Source organism: Mus caroli, chromosome 5, assembly GCF_900094665.2.
Source record: "Mus caroli chromosome 5, CAROLI_EIJ_v1.1, whole genome shotgun sequence".
Lineage (NCBI taxonomy): Eukaryota > Metazoa > Chordata > Mammalia > Rodentia > Muridae > Mus > Mus caroli.
This window is the reverse complement of record NC_034574.1, coordinates 9,567,564-9,584,109: the sequence shown is the minus strand read 5'-3', so window position 1 is coordinate 9,584,109 and position 16,546 is coordinate 9,567,564. Positions and strand designations below refer to the sequence as shown.

The window sequence follows — 16,546 nt, the reverse complement described above, 5'->3', positions numbered from 1 at the left end:
CACACACACACATACACACACACATACACACACACACACACACACACACATATACAGAGGTGAGGGGAAGATATACCCAGTGACAGCATTGGAAAAAATCAATCTTCCTCTTTTGCCAGTAGTTATCAATTGCAAACAGCTTCTTGATTAGGTGTGGATCTGTGCCTCTGTCCCCCTTTCAATGCCATATCTCCATCTGGCTTGAACCAGTACAAGTCTTTTTATCTAATGAATATTCAGGGAGCCTCAGAATTGATAAATTTCATTACCTCAAAAATGTACTATATGACTACAGACTAAGGGTGTTAGGTTTTTAGTTTTACCGAAGCCTAAAAATAGAAATGCTTTGGGGAGGGGGAACTTTGTAGATTTATCTCCAGGGAAAGGCTGCAATAGTCATCCCTACTGATACCACCTGAGACATGGACTCCTGCCTCTCCTCTGTGCACAAGGAATCCCATTAATCACTCAACTAGAAAATGTCTTTGTAGCAAAGACCATCTGCACTGTATTCAACAGGATCTCCGCACTGCTATGAACATTCTTCTTGCTAATTTGAAATTCCACTTGTGAGAATAGAGTTTAAATCCTCAATATGCATCAGCCATCTCTCCTCTTCGATGCTCTGTGCCCTGGATGCAACCCACTCTCCCATGTCACCTTCACCTTCTCATAACCACCTCCAGGCCATTCCAGCTGTGCTACAAGTCTGTCCCCTCCCCTGTCCCTCCAAGTACCGAAGTCACTGCCTCGAATCATTAAATGACCTCAGAAAAATGGTCTCCAAAACCACTCAAGATGTGGAGAGGGGTAAGGCTTGTCTTTGTTCCCAGTGGATTAGAACCCTGTGTCAGTGTCTCATATTGATTTAAAGCTTTATTAATATTGACATCACTATTATTTTATATGTTAATACATTTGGTTTGCTATTACTCAGGAATGCTGCCTTGGTAGATATGGTGTAATACATTGTCATAAAATGTATCATGAAGCTGTAAGTACTTTCAGTTAGACATACAGGAAATATCAATGTGCATAATTTACAATATCAACTCATATACGTGTATAAAATAATCTAAATGAAATGTACACACTATATTTATAAAATCTACATTTATATTATACAATTTTCTAAGTACATTAGTAAGACTTAAAAATTAAAATTTACTTTTTAAAAACTGAGTTTATATGTGAGTTGACAAGCATATGGACAGGAGTATATTCGTAGGCTGGAAGACAACCATAGTATCATAGCCACCCTTCATGCTGTGTTCTTGAGACAGGTATTTTCACAAACCTAGAGATCAGAAAGAAGGTTGGCTGGATCCTAAGCTCCCAAGATTAACCTGCATTCCCAACTCCAGCTCTGGGATTTAAAACTCACTTCACCAAGTTTGGGTATTTTATATTCTAGAAATAGTAAGACATGTTTAGCCCAACGTGGTTTCATTTTAAATACCCCAAAGTATTTTTCTAGTTGCATGCTCTAGCTAAGACACCAAGTGGGAATATATCGTTCTGAGTTACCTCTTCTTTTCTTACGTCGCGTCCCTTCTGTACAAACCAGATGACTTTTGCTTGTAGTGACCGCGGGGTGCATTCCAACAGAGTACTGTTGCTCTCTATGCCGTAAGCCAGTCTCTCTTCAGTCCTATCCAACGCGTCTCCTACAACAGAAAGGTAATAGCATCAGCTTTGAGATTGGGATTTTATTGCTAATTTAAAAAACTCTATTCAGGTCATACAGCAATGTAAATAGCTCTTTCCTGGTTGCTAATTTCTAGGCAGTCGTTTAAGTCAGTCACTGAGAATACAGAAATTAAGAGGGCAAGTAGATGATGAAGTGGGTTAGAATGTGGCATCTGGGAACGTGGCTCTAAAATATGGAGCAGTAAGGACAGTGATAAAGTACATCAAAGGGAAACTCACAGGAAATCAGAGACAATGTTTCTTGACAAGGCAGGGAGGCATATCAGATGTTGAAACAAGGCAGCATCTGACTGCCTAGGATTTCACCCTCCAGTTCAAACCTGACCTCTAAACTTCCCAAGATTCCAGCCATACTTTCACTTGCTCATACTCCTAGAAGCTGGAATTCCTGCCCTGAATCCCAAGTCTGCTTGGATACAAAACAAAACAAAACAAAACAAAACAAAACAAAACAAAACAAAACAAAACACAAAAATCTGGCCTGCACATTCTCTGAGAAAAGCGCCGTTGGCTCCCAGCGATGGCATCCATGGTTCCTTGAGCCCAATAACATAAGACAGCTTGGCATCACCCATTGTGACATGACTCAAAAATCATTTTTCCTGTCTTGTTTAACTTTCTCATTTTTGCATAAATCTGAGGATAACTAATAAGAGTTCTAAAATTACTCTGCTGTAGCAGACGAGGAAACAGTTTTCATTTGTTCGAAAGGTGATAGGTTACATCACACATAGTAAAAGTACATGTGAGCTGGGTTGTGGTGGGACAGGCCTTTCATTCCAGCACTCATAGAAGCAGAGACAAGTGAAGTCTGAGTTCAAGACAAGCCTGGTCTACAGAGTGAGTTCCAGGACTGTCAATGCTATAAAGAGGTAAGTCCCAAAAGTCACTGCCATCAGTCACTGGCATGCTGCTTTCTGGTCCTAATGTTCTTCAATCTTGATCTGTAATATCAGATTGCTTTATCGGTGGTATCTGGAGCCAGTTTTGCTAGTTCTGTATAATACCATACACTGATTTAAATATACGGGAGAGAAACAGACACATGCAGTGACAGTATTTCAGGAAAATGATTCATTTAAAGAAATGTGTAGTCCATCTTTATAATACATTAGGTAAATCATAACAATTGATTTTTCTAAGAATTACCAACAAATTGCTGTCCAAAGCACTGTTGGGCAGCGTTGCCGTGCCGAACGTCCTGCCTGCGGAACCTCCTGGAAGAAAGAAAATTTAGGACATTCTGAGATTTCAATTTCCTGTGGTTCAAAATACAGCCAACCACATTGAAGATTCCAGCAAAATTCTGTTGTCAGAAAAAAAAAATGATCTATTACATAAAATTAGCATAAAGTCCAAGCTCTACACTTTTATTTCTGTGGAGTATTTCTGATGGTTAAAAGATCTATACAACACTTTTCTTTAAATGTTTACAAAAATTTGAATTCCAGACCCTCAAATAGTAATTTATTACATTTCTCATTGCATTGTCAAATATTTAATTCGACAAGCAACTTTTAGTTTGCGAAGGCATGACAATGAGTGTGAAGATAATTCCAATGGGATTATTTATTAAGTAGAAAGTGTAATAAATCCCTTACATAAAATGAAGCACAGGAGAGAAAAGACACTTGAATCCAACTATTTTAACTTATTAGGGTCTCCAGTGCTCATAGCTACTGTTCTTAAGTCCCTTCGCTGTTTGTAATACTGTCATAGTCAATGGAATACAAGTCAAGGCCTGAGAGTTTTCCTCATATGAGAAAGGCAAAAGCCGAAGATATTACCAACCAAATCTCAGGGTTATGCTCTCTAGATAGAAGAAGAGTGGTTTTATTTTGTTTAAAATTGATTGCCAATCAGAGAACATAACCAAAAGACCCAGAAATTTACAAAATTCAAGTTGGGACTTCCTCATGTATCATTGCATTGAGCTAGACCGAACGAAACCTTATAGTAATAAAAGTGAAGGTAGCAAGTTTCAGGGTTCTTTTTTCCTTATAGTTGTGTAGAGAACTAATCACAACTGATGCCAGTTGAGGTGTGACTTCAACTGTCAGTATTGCTTCCTCTCTTAGAGGACCATGGCTTTGCTCTGCTGCACAATGGGAGAGGGGATTGAAAAGCAAGGAAGGAAATAGTTTCCATATTGCAGAGATGATGTTTTATCGAGATGATTATACTAGCCATTTGAGGATAATAAAAACACTATTCTAGATCATTCTAGATAAGCTATTTGAATGGTATATAAATAATTCAAAAATTTGTTGAAACTAATTGGAAACATACGTTTATAGAAAGGTTGCATCTTCCTGAGAGCTTTCGTTTCCTATTATAGTACCCCAATATAATTGTCCTTTGTACCAGGTTCAAATCAAACCTGTTATGACCAAAGCAAGAATGTTTGAGCAAAGGAGTCTCGCATTCTTTAAGGCTGCATATTTTTCTTATATCCCTTACTTCTTAGAAACGTTTAAAGAGGACACTGGAAATAGACAAAAGGAGAGCCAGGAGGAGGAAAGGAGCCAGTTCCATAGATTGTAGTGTACTTTGGAAGGCCATGTGAGGAAGTGGCCTGATTGTGAAGTAGAGTATTGCCCCTATTGACTCATTTTCACTCTGTGAGCAGGAAAAAAATGTTTATGTAAATGAACAGTTTTCTCTTGCAGCTTCTCTTCGGGTCTGAGGCAGACATGATCCTATAAAAGCAAACTATTTTCTCTCCACGTGCTGGAACTTACCCAAAAGCTTTTCCTTTAGGAGGGAGTGATGGCTGAAAGGAATCTGACACAGTGAAGGATCTCTAGCACCATGACCTGAGTTAATTCGTGTATAAGCAAGGCTTCAGACTCTGCATATTATCCCTTATATATATCCCATGCTATCCTGTGTCTGACATTTTGTACAATTATCTGATGTTTTCTAAGTTACTCTTTTAACCTAGTTTCATAAATATTACCAACCATGTGGTTTCATACTTTTAAAAGATACACAGCAAATGAAGAAGTGCTAGCCCTGGAAATTGCTCAGTGAAAACCTAACATTGTTGTGGACAAGTCATGAGCAATTGGTGCAAGGTTTACAAACATTTTTTTTATGATTGCCAATGACAATGCATCAAAAATGGTCATATTTGTAAAATATGCTATGTAGCATGACTAAAGATAGACAATAAAGGAATTTAGAGAAACATCCAATGACCTTTGTTCATAGACATGCACACCTTGATTTTAAAAGTTTAAAGAGGATTTTAAATGATAAAGCTTTGGGGTTTTTTTGTTTTTGTTTTTGTTTTTTTGTTTTTTTTTTTGTTTTTTTGTTTTTTCAGGCTGTGAAGAAACCAAGGGCCATAGATAACTTCCCTCACCTCTTACCTCTTTTTTTTTTAATTTATTTTTTTATTAAGTATTTTCCTCGTTCACATTTTCAATGCTATCCCAAAAGTCCCCCATACCCACCCCCCCCAANCCCCNNCCNNCCCNTNCCCCNTTTTGGCCCTGGGGTTCCCCTGTTCTGGGGCATATAAAGTTTGNAAGTCCAATGGGCCTCTCTTTGCAGTGATGGCCGACTAGGCCATCTTTTGATACATATGCAGCTAGAGACAAGAGCTCCGGGGTACTGGTTAGTTCATATTGTTGTTCCACCTATAGGGTTACAGTTCCCTTTAGCTCCTTGGGTAATTTCTTTATCTCCTCCATTGGGGGCCGTGTGATCCATCCAATAGCTGACTGTGATCATCCACTTCTGTGTTTGCTAGGCCCCGGCAAGCTTTGTTAAGATACGTGTATTTACCTTAATTTATTCATTACACAGCATATACATATGTGGCAACATCTTATTATAGCTTGTATATCTCTGTATTTTGTTTCAGTACAATGTAAATTTAAGCAAAAAATTTAAAACCCACAAGTTTAAAGCAATCTCTTCAGAGGAGCCCTGGTCTTTCATTCTCTCCTGGTCTAGGACTGTAGTGGTATGGGTCAGGGACTGCCCTGGTCCATCTGAACACTTCATGCCTTTGCACAATTCATCTCCTTTAGCCAGAACCTGGAGGTTCTTTTGTAAGAGTGTGCTCAGCTTTATAGAGAATGCAATAAAACATACTGTACACTGCACTTGGTCAAGTACCCACAGTGCTCAGAGGTGAGGGTGAGCCACTACCAGAGCTGTTTGTGGTTCCACTCTCTGTGCACCTGATGTTATGGGTTCCTGTAACAAAGGTCATGGCATTGTTTCTTCATATGCCAAGCTTGCAGGACAGTGCACTTGCAGTAGGTCGACAAAGCACCCTCATTGTTTAAAGCACTATTGTAGCTGTATCCTTCAAGAATGGGTTTGAATACCTACATGCCTTTGTACAAAATGAAATGAGTCACCCACATACTTAGTACAGTTGATAAATTATTTTGCCCACACTTCTTTGGAAGTCTCACTTCATCTTTGGCTTATACTACCCTGTATTTAAATCCTTCTTAGAATGTTAATTTCCTGGAGTCAAATTTAAAAAAGTGTTGAATTGATGAAGGCTTTTATGTTTTTGTGTGTGAGGGGGAGAGAGGGAGGAAGGGGGGGAAGAGAATATGAGAGAAATTTTTGTGTGATTCTAAAAGGATAAATATACTGATTTGGAGTCAATTTGATTCAAAATATATTTGGAAAAATAGACCAAAATTAAATAGCAAAAGTAATTGAAATTCATACAAATTTCCTTTCTGAGAGACTTTTACATATTTCTCTGTGTTATTTATTCCTCATGAGAGATAAAGCAGCCTCCTTATTATATAAGATTTTTTTCTTATTTATTTTTTAATATGTATACAACCTCGTGTAGCTTGAGTGGAAAAATAACCTTCAAAGGGCTTTGTGAGCCTAAAATCCTGTTTAAATATAGCCTGAGTTTACTTTTCCTTGCAAATGGCAATGACTTCATAAAGCTATAGACATTAGAGTTCAGAGGTCTCTTGGTACCTTTCATTTGTGTTGAATTAAATCACACGTTTCATTAATTACACAGGTCATGCGATTGCCTAGGAGTTAAACTATTCACTTTCTAAATGAACAAATGAAGAGCAGCTGCTTGAGGGGCCATGGGAAACTGCAGGCTGTGTTTTTGGATTTATTTATTTATTTTCTTTTTAAGTCTCTGAATCCCTCACGTGTGGTGGCGTGCCATTTCTATGCTTTAAGTTTATTTTGCAGTGGAAAAGAATAAAAGAAGGGGGAGATTTAATGCAAAGTGAGATACAAAGGAAAACTCCAAATGGGACGACCATGTCTGGTCAGCGTACATTGTAATGCATCAACAGTATGTGAAGAAAAATTTCACGTATGAATGCTTACCTTTATGATTGCAATATAAGTAGGGTAGTTTATTGAGACTTAAAAAATGTAATTTTCATTGATTGGACACAAAAAAGGAAAAAAAAGATCAGAGCACACACACACATATATTTTTTTCCCTGAAAATGGAAACATTCAGAGGAGTGAGTGGCTTACCTCTTTGCATGTGCACCTGTTGGGTAGTACCTGGAGCAGGATATGCCATCCCAGGCACAGTATGGGTCTCGAGCCAGGCAGCAGTCAGCACAAGCACTGCCATACATGTCGCAGTGATGGAATCTGACTTGTGCCACAGCAGAGGCTGATCCAATATAAAGCTGTTGCTATAAGAAACAAGATTAGCAGAGATGAATTTATAGAGTTCCCTGAGATAGCCCCTCGGTTGTATAGTAATAATAGAAAATAGTGAGCAACCTTCTTTCCTTACATAAATCACGTCTTGACATTCTTAAACACTTTGGTTTTAACCAGCAAACAGAAAAGACTTAGACACGCAAGCAACTTACTCTCTTTGAAGAAATTTCCATAGAAATGATAGGGGCTGGATCCTAAAATAAAACAAAATGTTTTATCATTAGTAAATATAGAAATAGCTGCTTTAAAAGAAGTAAAAATATTTATGAGAGGTTCTATGCTTGCAGTTTGTATCTCTTGCTTTTGTACAACACTATGTAAATCCAACATGATTAAAACACACCCGTTAATTATTTTCTAATGGAGTGGAAACAATTGTGCATATAAGAAACAACTACAGATACACTCAGCTTATTCCTGGTCTCCGAAGTAAATAGTAACTGCTTTAGAATTAGAAAGGAAACGTTTTACTAAGCATTAAATTATAGAAGTATACTGTATTTGAGAATACTTGTTATGGCTAGTAAACTTTGTGGTTTTAATTACTTGAACTCAAGCCTGCATGGAGCATGTGTGTACTGGAATGACCATAGTAAATCACTGTACATTCTTTGACCAATATGAAGACCCTCATTTTCTTAGGGTAACAATAGAGAAAGGACAGTCCAAGGTATATAATGAGAGGCCTTCAGATTAGATTAACAATGCTGTTTAATGCCAAGCCATTTAATGAGCACAAGAAAATCTATGTTACTCCTACAAGCAGAGAAATGTCAGGCAGATGGAATTTACTCTGGAAATATTTATACTTTGAAGAACTAATTTTTAAAAGAAACTCCTTGATTGTTTTGTTAGTTTTAAAATTACTCTTCAAATGTATTTATTGAGTCCATGTCCTTGTGCCATGGTGTGTATGTGGAGGTGACAGGACTTCTTTCAGCAGTCTGGTCTTTTCTTCCACCATGGAGGTTCCTGGGGTCAAAGTCAGGACCTTAGTATTGGCAACAATCATCATGTGTGGCTGAGCTATCTCTCCCACCTTATCGGTTTTTGTCTTATTTTTGTTTTATTCATTTATTTATTTGTGTGTGTGTGTGTGTGTAAACTTTTTTGTACCTCCTGTGCACAGGAGGGCATTATTCATGTTTTCATCAAGGCAGCTATTCTCCTAAAGAGTTAGTATGGAAAAGATACACTGCTATGTATTGAAAATGAGAGCTATTGTCCCAAATGTGAAATCAAATCTTACATAGATGCCTACAGGGCAAAGTCATCAAGTGTATTTGGAGGAGTTGAGGTAGAAGGGAGGCTATTTCAGTGAGAAGCAAAAGGGAAATCCAGTCTGCATGACAGCAAAGACCAAAACGCCTCATGTTCCATTAACCAGTTCTTTTAAAGGAAATTCATTACAATCATATGTAGTTAGTCATCATCATTTGTAAATTCTGATATGTCAACCTACTGAATTCCATTGTAATCCTAATATTAAAACCTGAAGTCTGCGCTTTGCTTTTTCAGACAAACGCAGGAACACAGCAGTAAAAAAGCTGAGGTATGGAATATATACATTCCTAGCTGGATCAATACAGTGGCTCTTCAAATTCTTCAGTCTCTGGTCTAAGTAAGTGTTCATCTCATAGACTATTTAGTATAGGTTTTTAGTTTGTTTTATTTGTAACCTTTTTGGTAGTGTTTTGGTCCTCCAAGAACATTCTCCAAGCATGATACTGATATGCTATGAAGTGTTTCCAAAACTCAAAACAGCTGCGACATAATGCACAAGTGATATAATGTACAGTTACGTATGACTTAAACTTCACTCAACCATGACTTATAATGCTATTGATGCTGAACTCAGTACTATGTTGTCATTGATGTGGACTATGTTACTTTAAACAGAAACACACATCAAGCAAGACTGTGAATTGTTAAGATGAAACTACTGTGATCAGAAATTTATAAGACCCTTGTGGGCAGAAATATGAGTCAGGATTGATATATGGACGTAAATCTGGTATCTGTTTCATTAGTAGCATTTTATAGTATATATGTACTGGTTATAAGTTCATATACACAAATATATATTGTCAAAAATTTGTTTTATTCTTTCCATATAATTTCTATTTTGTGGTGGCTTTTTTATGTGCAATTAACATATTACAGTTAAATGTCACATGGCCCTCCTGCCACAATGTGCAGTCTTTGAAGTACTACTTGGCGACAGTGTTAATAGTAAATTTGTGCAAAATGTGAGTCCTCAGTAGTTGCTCTGGAATTTGCATGTGTGATAAGTGTGCCCTTAGGACAGTGGTTGGCTAGTGACAGACGTTTTTACATGAATATTGGCACTTTTGAACATTCTGACAATGAGAGAGAAACACTAGATTTTAAAGTATTCTTCACTTCAATTTTCTCTGCATTCAAAACGCTGTAGAGCAAACCTCCTGACACCGACACCGGTACCACAGCTTTCTCTTTGATTGTGCATGCCATGTGAATCTTAGTCTTATTACTGATTACATTACCTTGAATATTTGAAGTTCCTCTAGAATGACTTCCTCCATCCACTCTGTCTCTTGGTTGTAAATTGTGATTACTTTCAGCACAATTCCTGTGTCTGTGAAAAAGCAAGTTGAGCAATCAGTGTGGAAAGAGTTTTTGGAAGACTGTGGCCCAATGTGACAATATCAATGAGTTAAATATGACGTAGAAGATATTTCCTGAATGTTCTAAATGAGCTTTGGTAAATCAAATGAGAAAAATAGCTGTTGGGTTGTAGAATGTATGTTTTGCTTTCTAAGGCATTTAAAATAAAACACTTAAATTATTTTAATCACACTTCAGTCTTGCTTTTGGGTCTTTCTCCCACTTTTTTTTTAATGATCAGAAATCACCATGTGAGGACTATTAATCAGGTAATTTTAGGTTTCTTACAAAGGGCTGATTCTTATGATAATATTGAACTGCCAGAGCATATTGTTAACCTTATCAACAGTAATAAAATACAGCCTACACTGTGGGTCTATTAAATTTAGTTTAGTTTTCTTTGTTTAAATCTTTATTTTTTAAAAAGAAAAGGCAGTGGTCTGGAGAAGCATGAACAGCAGATCTTAGCAATGCATCATCTTCTAGGCCAGACAAAGTCTTGTTTGACACCTCACAGAGCAGAGCACCTAAGAATGTTTTATAAAGTCGTTGCTGTGACCAGTGCAGTGCTACAGAAAGAGAAGGGAAGTTTTAAAGCTAAGGCAACATACAGATTGTGTTCGTCAGATCTCAAGAATTTGCAAGTTTCTTCCCATAAATAAGACTTAATGTGACAGACATTAGTAGAAGGTATGAATTCATTTAGCCATCTCATCTGTATCAGTGTGCAAATGGGTCAGTGAGACAACACGCCATGTGACGATTAGTAAACATTTGTAGCAGAATTGTCCCCCAATTATTTTAAATATTAATACAAAAAGAAGCCTGTGATTGAACAGGGAAAAGGGAGGCAGAGCTAAGAGTTTGAGAGAGGGGGACAGGAGAAGAGGAGAGAGGAATACGAAGGAAGATGGACGAAGAGATAGCCAATCCAGATTCTGCATGGCTTTAAATAGCCACACATAGCTATGAATATCATAAAAGGGTAGAATAATTGGGATAACTTGTCTGATCTAGGTGGGCAGCTTATATAATTATCAAGTGGCTCTGAAATTATTGTTTGGGCATCTTGTGAATTGAGAATTTATTGATATATAAATCTGACTGATTAATTATAAGCTTCTAGAGTTTTGATTTACTGGGTTAAGGGGAATTGTGACCACTAGTGGCAGGAGGTTGATGGCTGAGAAGGTACAAGCAGCTCTGAGGCATACGAATCAAAGCTGAGAAGACCACTGACTGGGGTTAGCCTAGAGGCGGTGAGACCACCAGGGGCAGAGAGTAGCTTTGTGTAGCACCGGATGGGGCCATTTTTAAAAACCATTTCCCACAGCACATGTTATTTGAAGGTGAGTTGTAGTGCATCAATGCTTTCTTGGGACTTTACCTGTACCAATGAATAAGACATCATACTGGCCATCCTCCGCTTCCACCCGATCCACGGCAAGTTGCCTCAGGTTGTATTTTCCATCTGTTTTTACCAGTATTGGTTTTTTATGAACAGGTTTTATGGGCTGGTACATTAGAGGATGCATCCTTGCGAACCGGATGGCGTCGTCGGGGTAATCTTTAGTGGTCCCATACTTGCCTCCGTTCACTTTGCTGGCACACTGAAATGCACATGGGTTAATTCAATTTTTTTTTTTTTTGGTTTGGTTGTTTTTTTTCTCTTACATCCAAAAAGCAAACATGTGACTACAAACAAGAAGAATTACAGAAGCCAAACAGTCTCACACAATGAACAGTGCATGCAGTAGTGTTTAGGGACTCTACATCCTTTGTTGCTGAAATGGATTAGAAATGAATGAATGAATGAATGAATGAACTGACCATAATTGTATAAAATAGGTTTCTTATTACTGAAACTTTTGTGGTGATGTGGTGATGTTTGCATTCTAACTGCATAATTCTAGCATTGTGGTACAGAGTTATTTCAATTCCATCATCACTAATTAAGAAGACAGACCCTTTGTCTTGTGCTGATATAATAATCTGCATGATTTTGTATTATTTTATATGTATTTGAAACTGACAAAAGAAACTAGTTACTTGCGCTTACACGGTGCCCTGCTAGAACATACAATCCCATAGCATCATGAGGCGTACTGCTCAGATCACTCACACTGATCTTGGCTTCCTAACAACTGCTTCTAACTTTCACATGTGCTCCTCCAGAATCAGCATAGCATAAGAATATCTCGGGTTTATTCTGATTTAATGTATAAATGCAGTAGTTAAGTAACCAGGTTCCATAAAGGGGACATTTATAATGGTTTGTTTTTAAAAAATCAGCCCCTATGCTTGAATTTGGCATGAATGGTGCACTTGCTTGCACTTGCACAATGAGTTCTTGGAAACATTTTGGTCTACCTTGGAAGAAGTTCAACAACCAATCCCGTCCTCCAACCTTTTCTGAGGCCATGTGGTTTCACGAAGCATTTTCAGCTAAGCCACAGGACTGGGGCTCCCCATATACATTGCAATTCCAAGCAACAGAGCGAAATAAAATATACTTTATGTCTCACTGGAAGTAATCATTTTAAGTCAGTGAGGGTGATGATGGTGATAAAGCTTTACACTTGCTAATGGAGGTGAGGTTTGCTGTGATTTGGAGCGTTGGCGCTACAAAAATGGTTTCTCTATGAGTTTTTGGTAATCATGGAATCAGCGTCGGCACTCACTCTCACCAGCTGCTTGTTAAAATGAAGATATGACCTGCTTGACAAGCTAAATGCTTGCACACTGTGACTCACATAAAATACACAGTGGTAGACCCTTTTCCAATCTAGTTGCCTATGTGATCCATGATCTAAACCTACATCACCGTCTTCGTTATTGTGAGATTTAGACATGTCCTAGGAAAAAGTACACAAGTTGATATAAATACTTAGAGCTTTGGTAGGTAGTAAGGTTGCAGAGACAAAGGATGGAACAACTAAAGAGCAAGTCTGTCCTAGGGAATACAGAAGTGAACACAGATATCAAAATATTAAAACTGAAAAGGACTTTTCATTTTAACGTGATATGAGGTAATAATTATCCTCTCAAATCTCAAAGAAAACTATACTATCCCTATTATATTGAATATTTCCGTGCTTACCAGCACCCTAACAACTGAAAATTCAGTTGTTGCTATTGGACTGGAGTATCAGTGGGGACATACTTTATAATGCTGCTAAGATGTAGCCACTCAAGATTATGTCCCTTGCATTAAATACTTAGCATAAAATTCAACATGTATTCAGCAGCTCTTTACTGTTTGAACATTCTTATAGATATGAAATTCTTAATCACTTTAACTGTAAAGTAAGACAGAACACATGAAACAAAGTCTTCAAACATAACAACAGTATGTTAAATGATTACACTTACGGAACCAGGCCTTGGATAGGGGACTTTTCCTTCATATAGTGACCAGTGGTATTCAGGGCCCTCTTTATGAGCATATGGGCCGTTAAAGGCTTCCCGGATACTTGACATGTGATACACACATATAGCATGGCCTCTAAATATATTGCTGAAGAATAAAAATTAAGAATTCACTTGGTCAAGTACACACACACACACACACACACACACACTGTGTGTGTGTGTATTAGCATTAAGTCTTTTGAGTAAAAAGCGCTTATAGAATATTCTAGAAACATTAACTATTATAATATTTTAAGTAATGAGACCGAAAGACTTTATCACTCCTTCATTTCCCACTTACATTTAGTAAGTGGTGTGAATGACATTTTAACGATAAAATTGTGCAACTTCACTTTGTAATTGTTAAGTCCTATATTGTGTTTTTGAATTTATTTAAATTGTTTTCACTTTATTCTCTCTCTGTCTGACTATCTCTCTCTCTCTCTCTCTCTCTGTCTCTCTCTCATTCATACACACACACACACACACACACTTCTTTGGGAATGGCATGAGCTACAATGTGTATGCATTCAGATGACATTTTTCAAGAGTCAATTTTCTCCTTCAACCATATGTGCTCTAAAGATCAAACTCAGGATGTTAGGCTTGGACACAAGTTCTTGTCCTGATAAGCCATCTTTCCAGCTTCCCTTTGAATGTCTTTTTAGAGGTTAATAGAAATTTAAATTTGTCATTTAAAGGAAGTATTTCTAGTCGTTACATCTTGAACGTAAATAGAGTTCCCTTAATCACCATGCTGTTAATTGTACTAGATTTTCCTGTTAGCCTTTGACCTACTTTTCAGTACAGTGTTTTGTGATTTGTTCAGTTATGGAAAGATTATATCAAATTCAGATACTTGATATGTACGTGCAGGAGAGATCAATGATTTTTAAAATGGAAAGAAGTTCTACTTTTTCTATTCCTACAGAGGAACAAGATCAGTGTTTAATACAAGTCATTACAAGCATCTAGAATCACATTTAATGAAAAGTTAGTGCTGTATTACTTGAACAGAGAGCCATGATTTGAAAGTTCACCATTCTGCTGCCTCCATATTATGTGAATTAAGATAAACAATGTTTGTGAAGGAGCTTTAGTAAAAGCAAACTCTGTGCAAATATATTTCCTGCACCCTGGGCCAGCTGTAGAACAGCAGTCATGTTACTGTCTTAGGACATCAATTCGCACATTTTATAACACACCTTGAAGCAATTGGAAATGCCTGTGATACTGGCAAAAACTAGACAGTCTCAGCTGAAGTGGCAATAAACCTTTGATCACCATTCTACAAATATCAGCCTCCGTGGCAGGTACAGCTGGGAGCTTTTTTCCCCTCTCAGATTTATATATAAATTGAACAAAGTCGAAACCAAGGAAGGAAATCATGGCTTTGATTTCTCTGAATGATCCAATATGCTATCATTTTGGAGATTTGCTTTTAAACTGATCATTTTAACCAATGGAAATATACAGATCGTCTCATAGAATTTATCATTTAAAGAATTATCATGTGATTTAAAAATTATTTTCTGGCATCAGAAAAATGAAGTAAAAAGAACTGCCTGTGCATTGTGTTGACTACCAATATTTGTTAGCTTTTTAAATTTACATCAAAGTATAGTTATTAGAAAGAACTGTTTTCCATATTAGCCTATGGAAGAAAAGGTCTTGTTACAATGAAATACTTGTTCAAAGAGCTTTTCAATCTTTTCAATTCAAAGAGATCATTAAAAAACACCTGCTGAAAGCCTAAGCAAAAGCGTGGAAAGACCCCCAAGTAAGTACCAGGGATAGGCTCATATTGCAATCTATAGTTAATTCATTGGTGATTGAGCTCTACTGGAATACTGAGATTATTTTCGTCTTTATTCTTGGTGCTACCATTTTCCTTTAAAAATCATTCAAAAAGTTGTGTATATAACTTCCAACTGAAATCTATTCTAGGAGTATTTATTTCACATATGAGTATATGTGATACATTACTTTATAGTACTCTTCCATAGATATATGAAATTCAAAAATTCGAAGAAGAAACATATCTATAAGCTTTAAACTTGAGCACTGCATTTTCAGAAGAAGAGCAGATGATGAGGGTTTGTTCAGTATGAGTCTATAGAGGATGAAGACAACAAGCACAAGGGTGAGAGAACACTCCTGACTAAGGTCTCAGGGTCACATCTTGGACAAGGATAGCAAGTATTAGTGTTTTGGGATATTTGATCACACTGTGAACCTGAAATTGTGTCATTTACTGGAAAAACCCATTTCTAGTTGTGGTGTGGCTCAGCCTTAGTACACATCTTTAATCCCAAACAGTGAAGGAAAAGTTAATTTGTAGTTTGCACCCAAGTTTGAAAGTGATGTCTAATTGAGTGGCAAAGTGACAAATCAGAAGGATTTGCCAGAATAAGATATGCTCAACTCTATTGAGAACAGAAGCAAAGACAGGGTACTTAAGAGAGAGCAGTCCAGAGAGGGAGAAGGAGAGGGAGCAGTTAGTTATACAGATACTGCTTGCAGAGAGAAAACCAGCTAGTCACAGGGGAAGATAGGACAAACCAGAAAATGAGAAAGAGCCAGAAGATTAGAACAAATTGCCAAAGTTACTGCGATGCCAAGGAGAGTAATCCAGTGAGAAACTGAGAGAAGCCAGAGTGAATTAGTCATCTTGGAGAGGACTAACAACAGCTGACCAGAGACCAGAAGAACTATGAATGGAGACCTTACTCAACAGTAAGGCTGAAAACATTCTAGGCCAAGATAAGATTGTGTGGAGGCTGGAAGCTTCCAGAACTAGGCATAGGCTAGCGGAAGGACGCAGTAAGCCTCAGAGACAACAATTACATCAGGTGAATTAAAGTTACTTTTACATATCATAGCACTGACATAAACTGAAGTTGGACGGGAGAGTCATTTCCAACAGTAACAGTAAATAAAAAGATACAGTGCTAAGAACCTGCCACTGTCAATGCTGAGATCTGCCAAGGTATTATTTGCCACCGCCGGGTGTTGGTGGCGCACGCCTTTAATCCCAGCACTGGGGAGGCAGAGACAGGCGGATTTCTGAGTTCGAGGCCAGCCT

General features: G+C 37.6%; 1 protein-coding gene across 1 annotated transcript in view; it reads right to left on the bottom strand.

The window, feature by feature from the left end:
* The window catches only part of Sema3e (semaphorin 3E), a 222,768-nt gene that overhangs the window by 14,897 nt on the left and 191,325 nt on the right, over positions 1–16,546 (bottom strand). The window contains exons 10-16 of the mRNA XM_021163140.1: positions 13,423–13,567; positions 11,438–11,660; positions 9,930–10,021; positions 7,557–7,598; positions 7,207–7,373; positions 2,860–2,927; positions 1,528–1,667 (exon numbers count right to left, since the gene is read on the bottom strand). Coding sequence (XP_021018799.1) covers positions 1,528–1,667; positions 2,860–2,927; positions 7,207–7,373; positions 7,557–7,598; positions 9,930–10,021; positions 11,438–11,660; positions 13,423–13,567 — 877 coding nt within the window. The remainder of the gene's footprint in view (positions 1–1,527; positions 1,668–2,859; positions 2,928–7,206; positions 7,374–7,556; positions 7,599–9,929; positions 10,022–11,437; positions 11,661–13,422; positions 13,568–16,546) is intronic.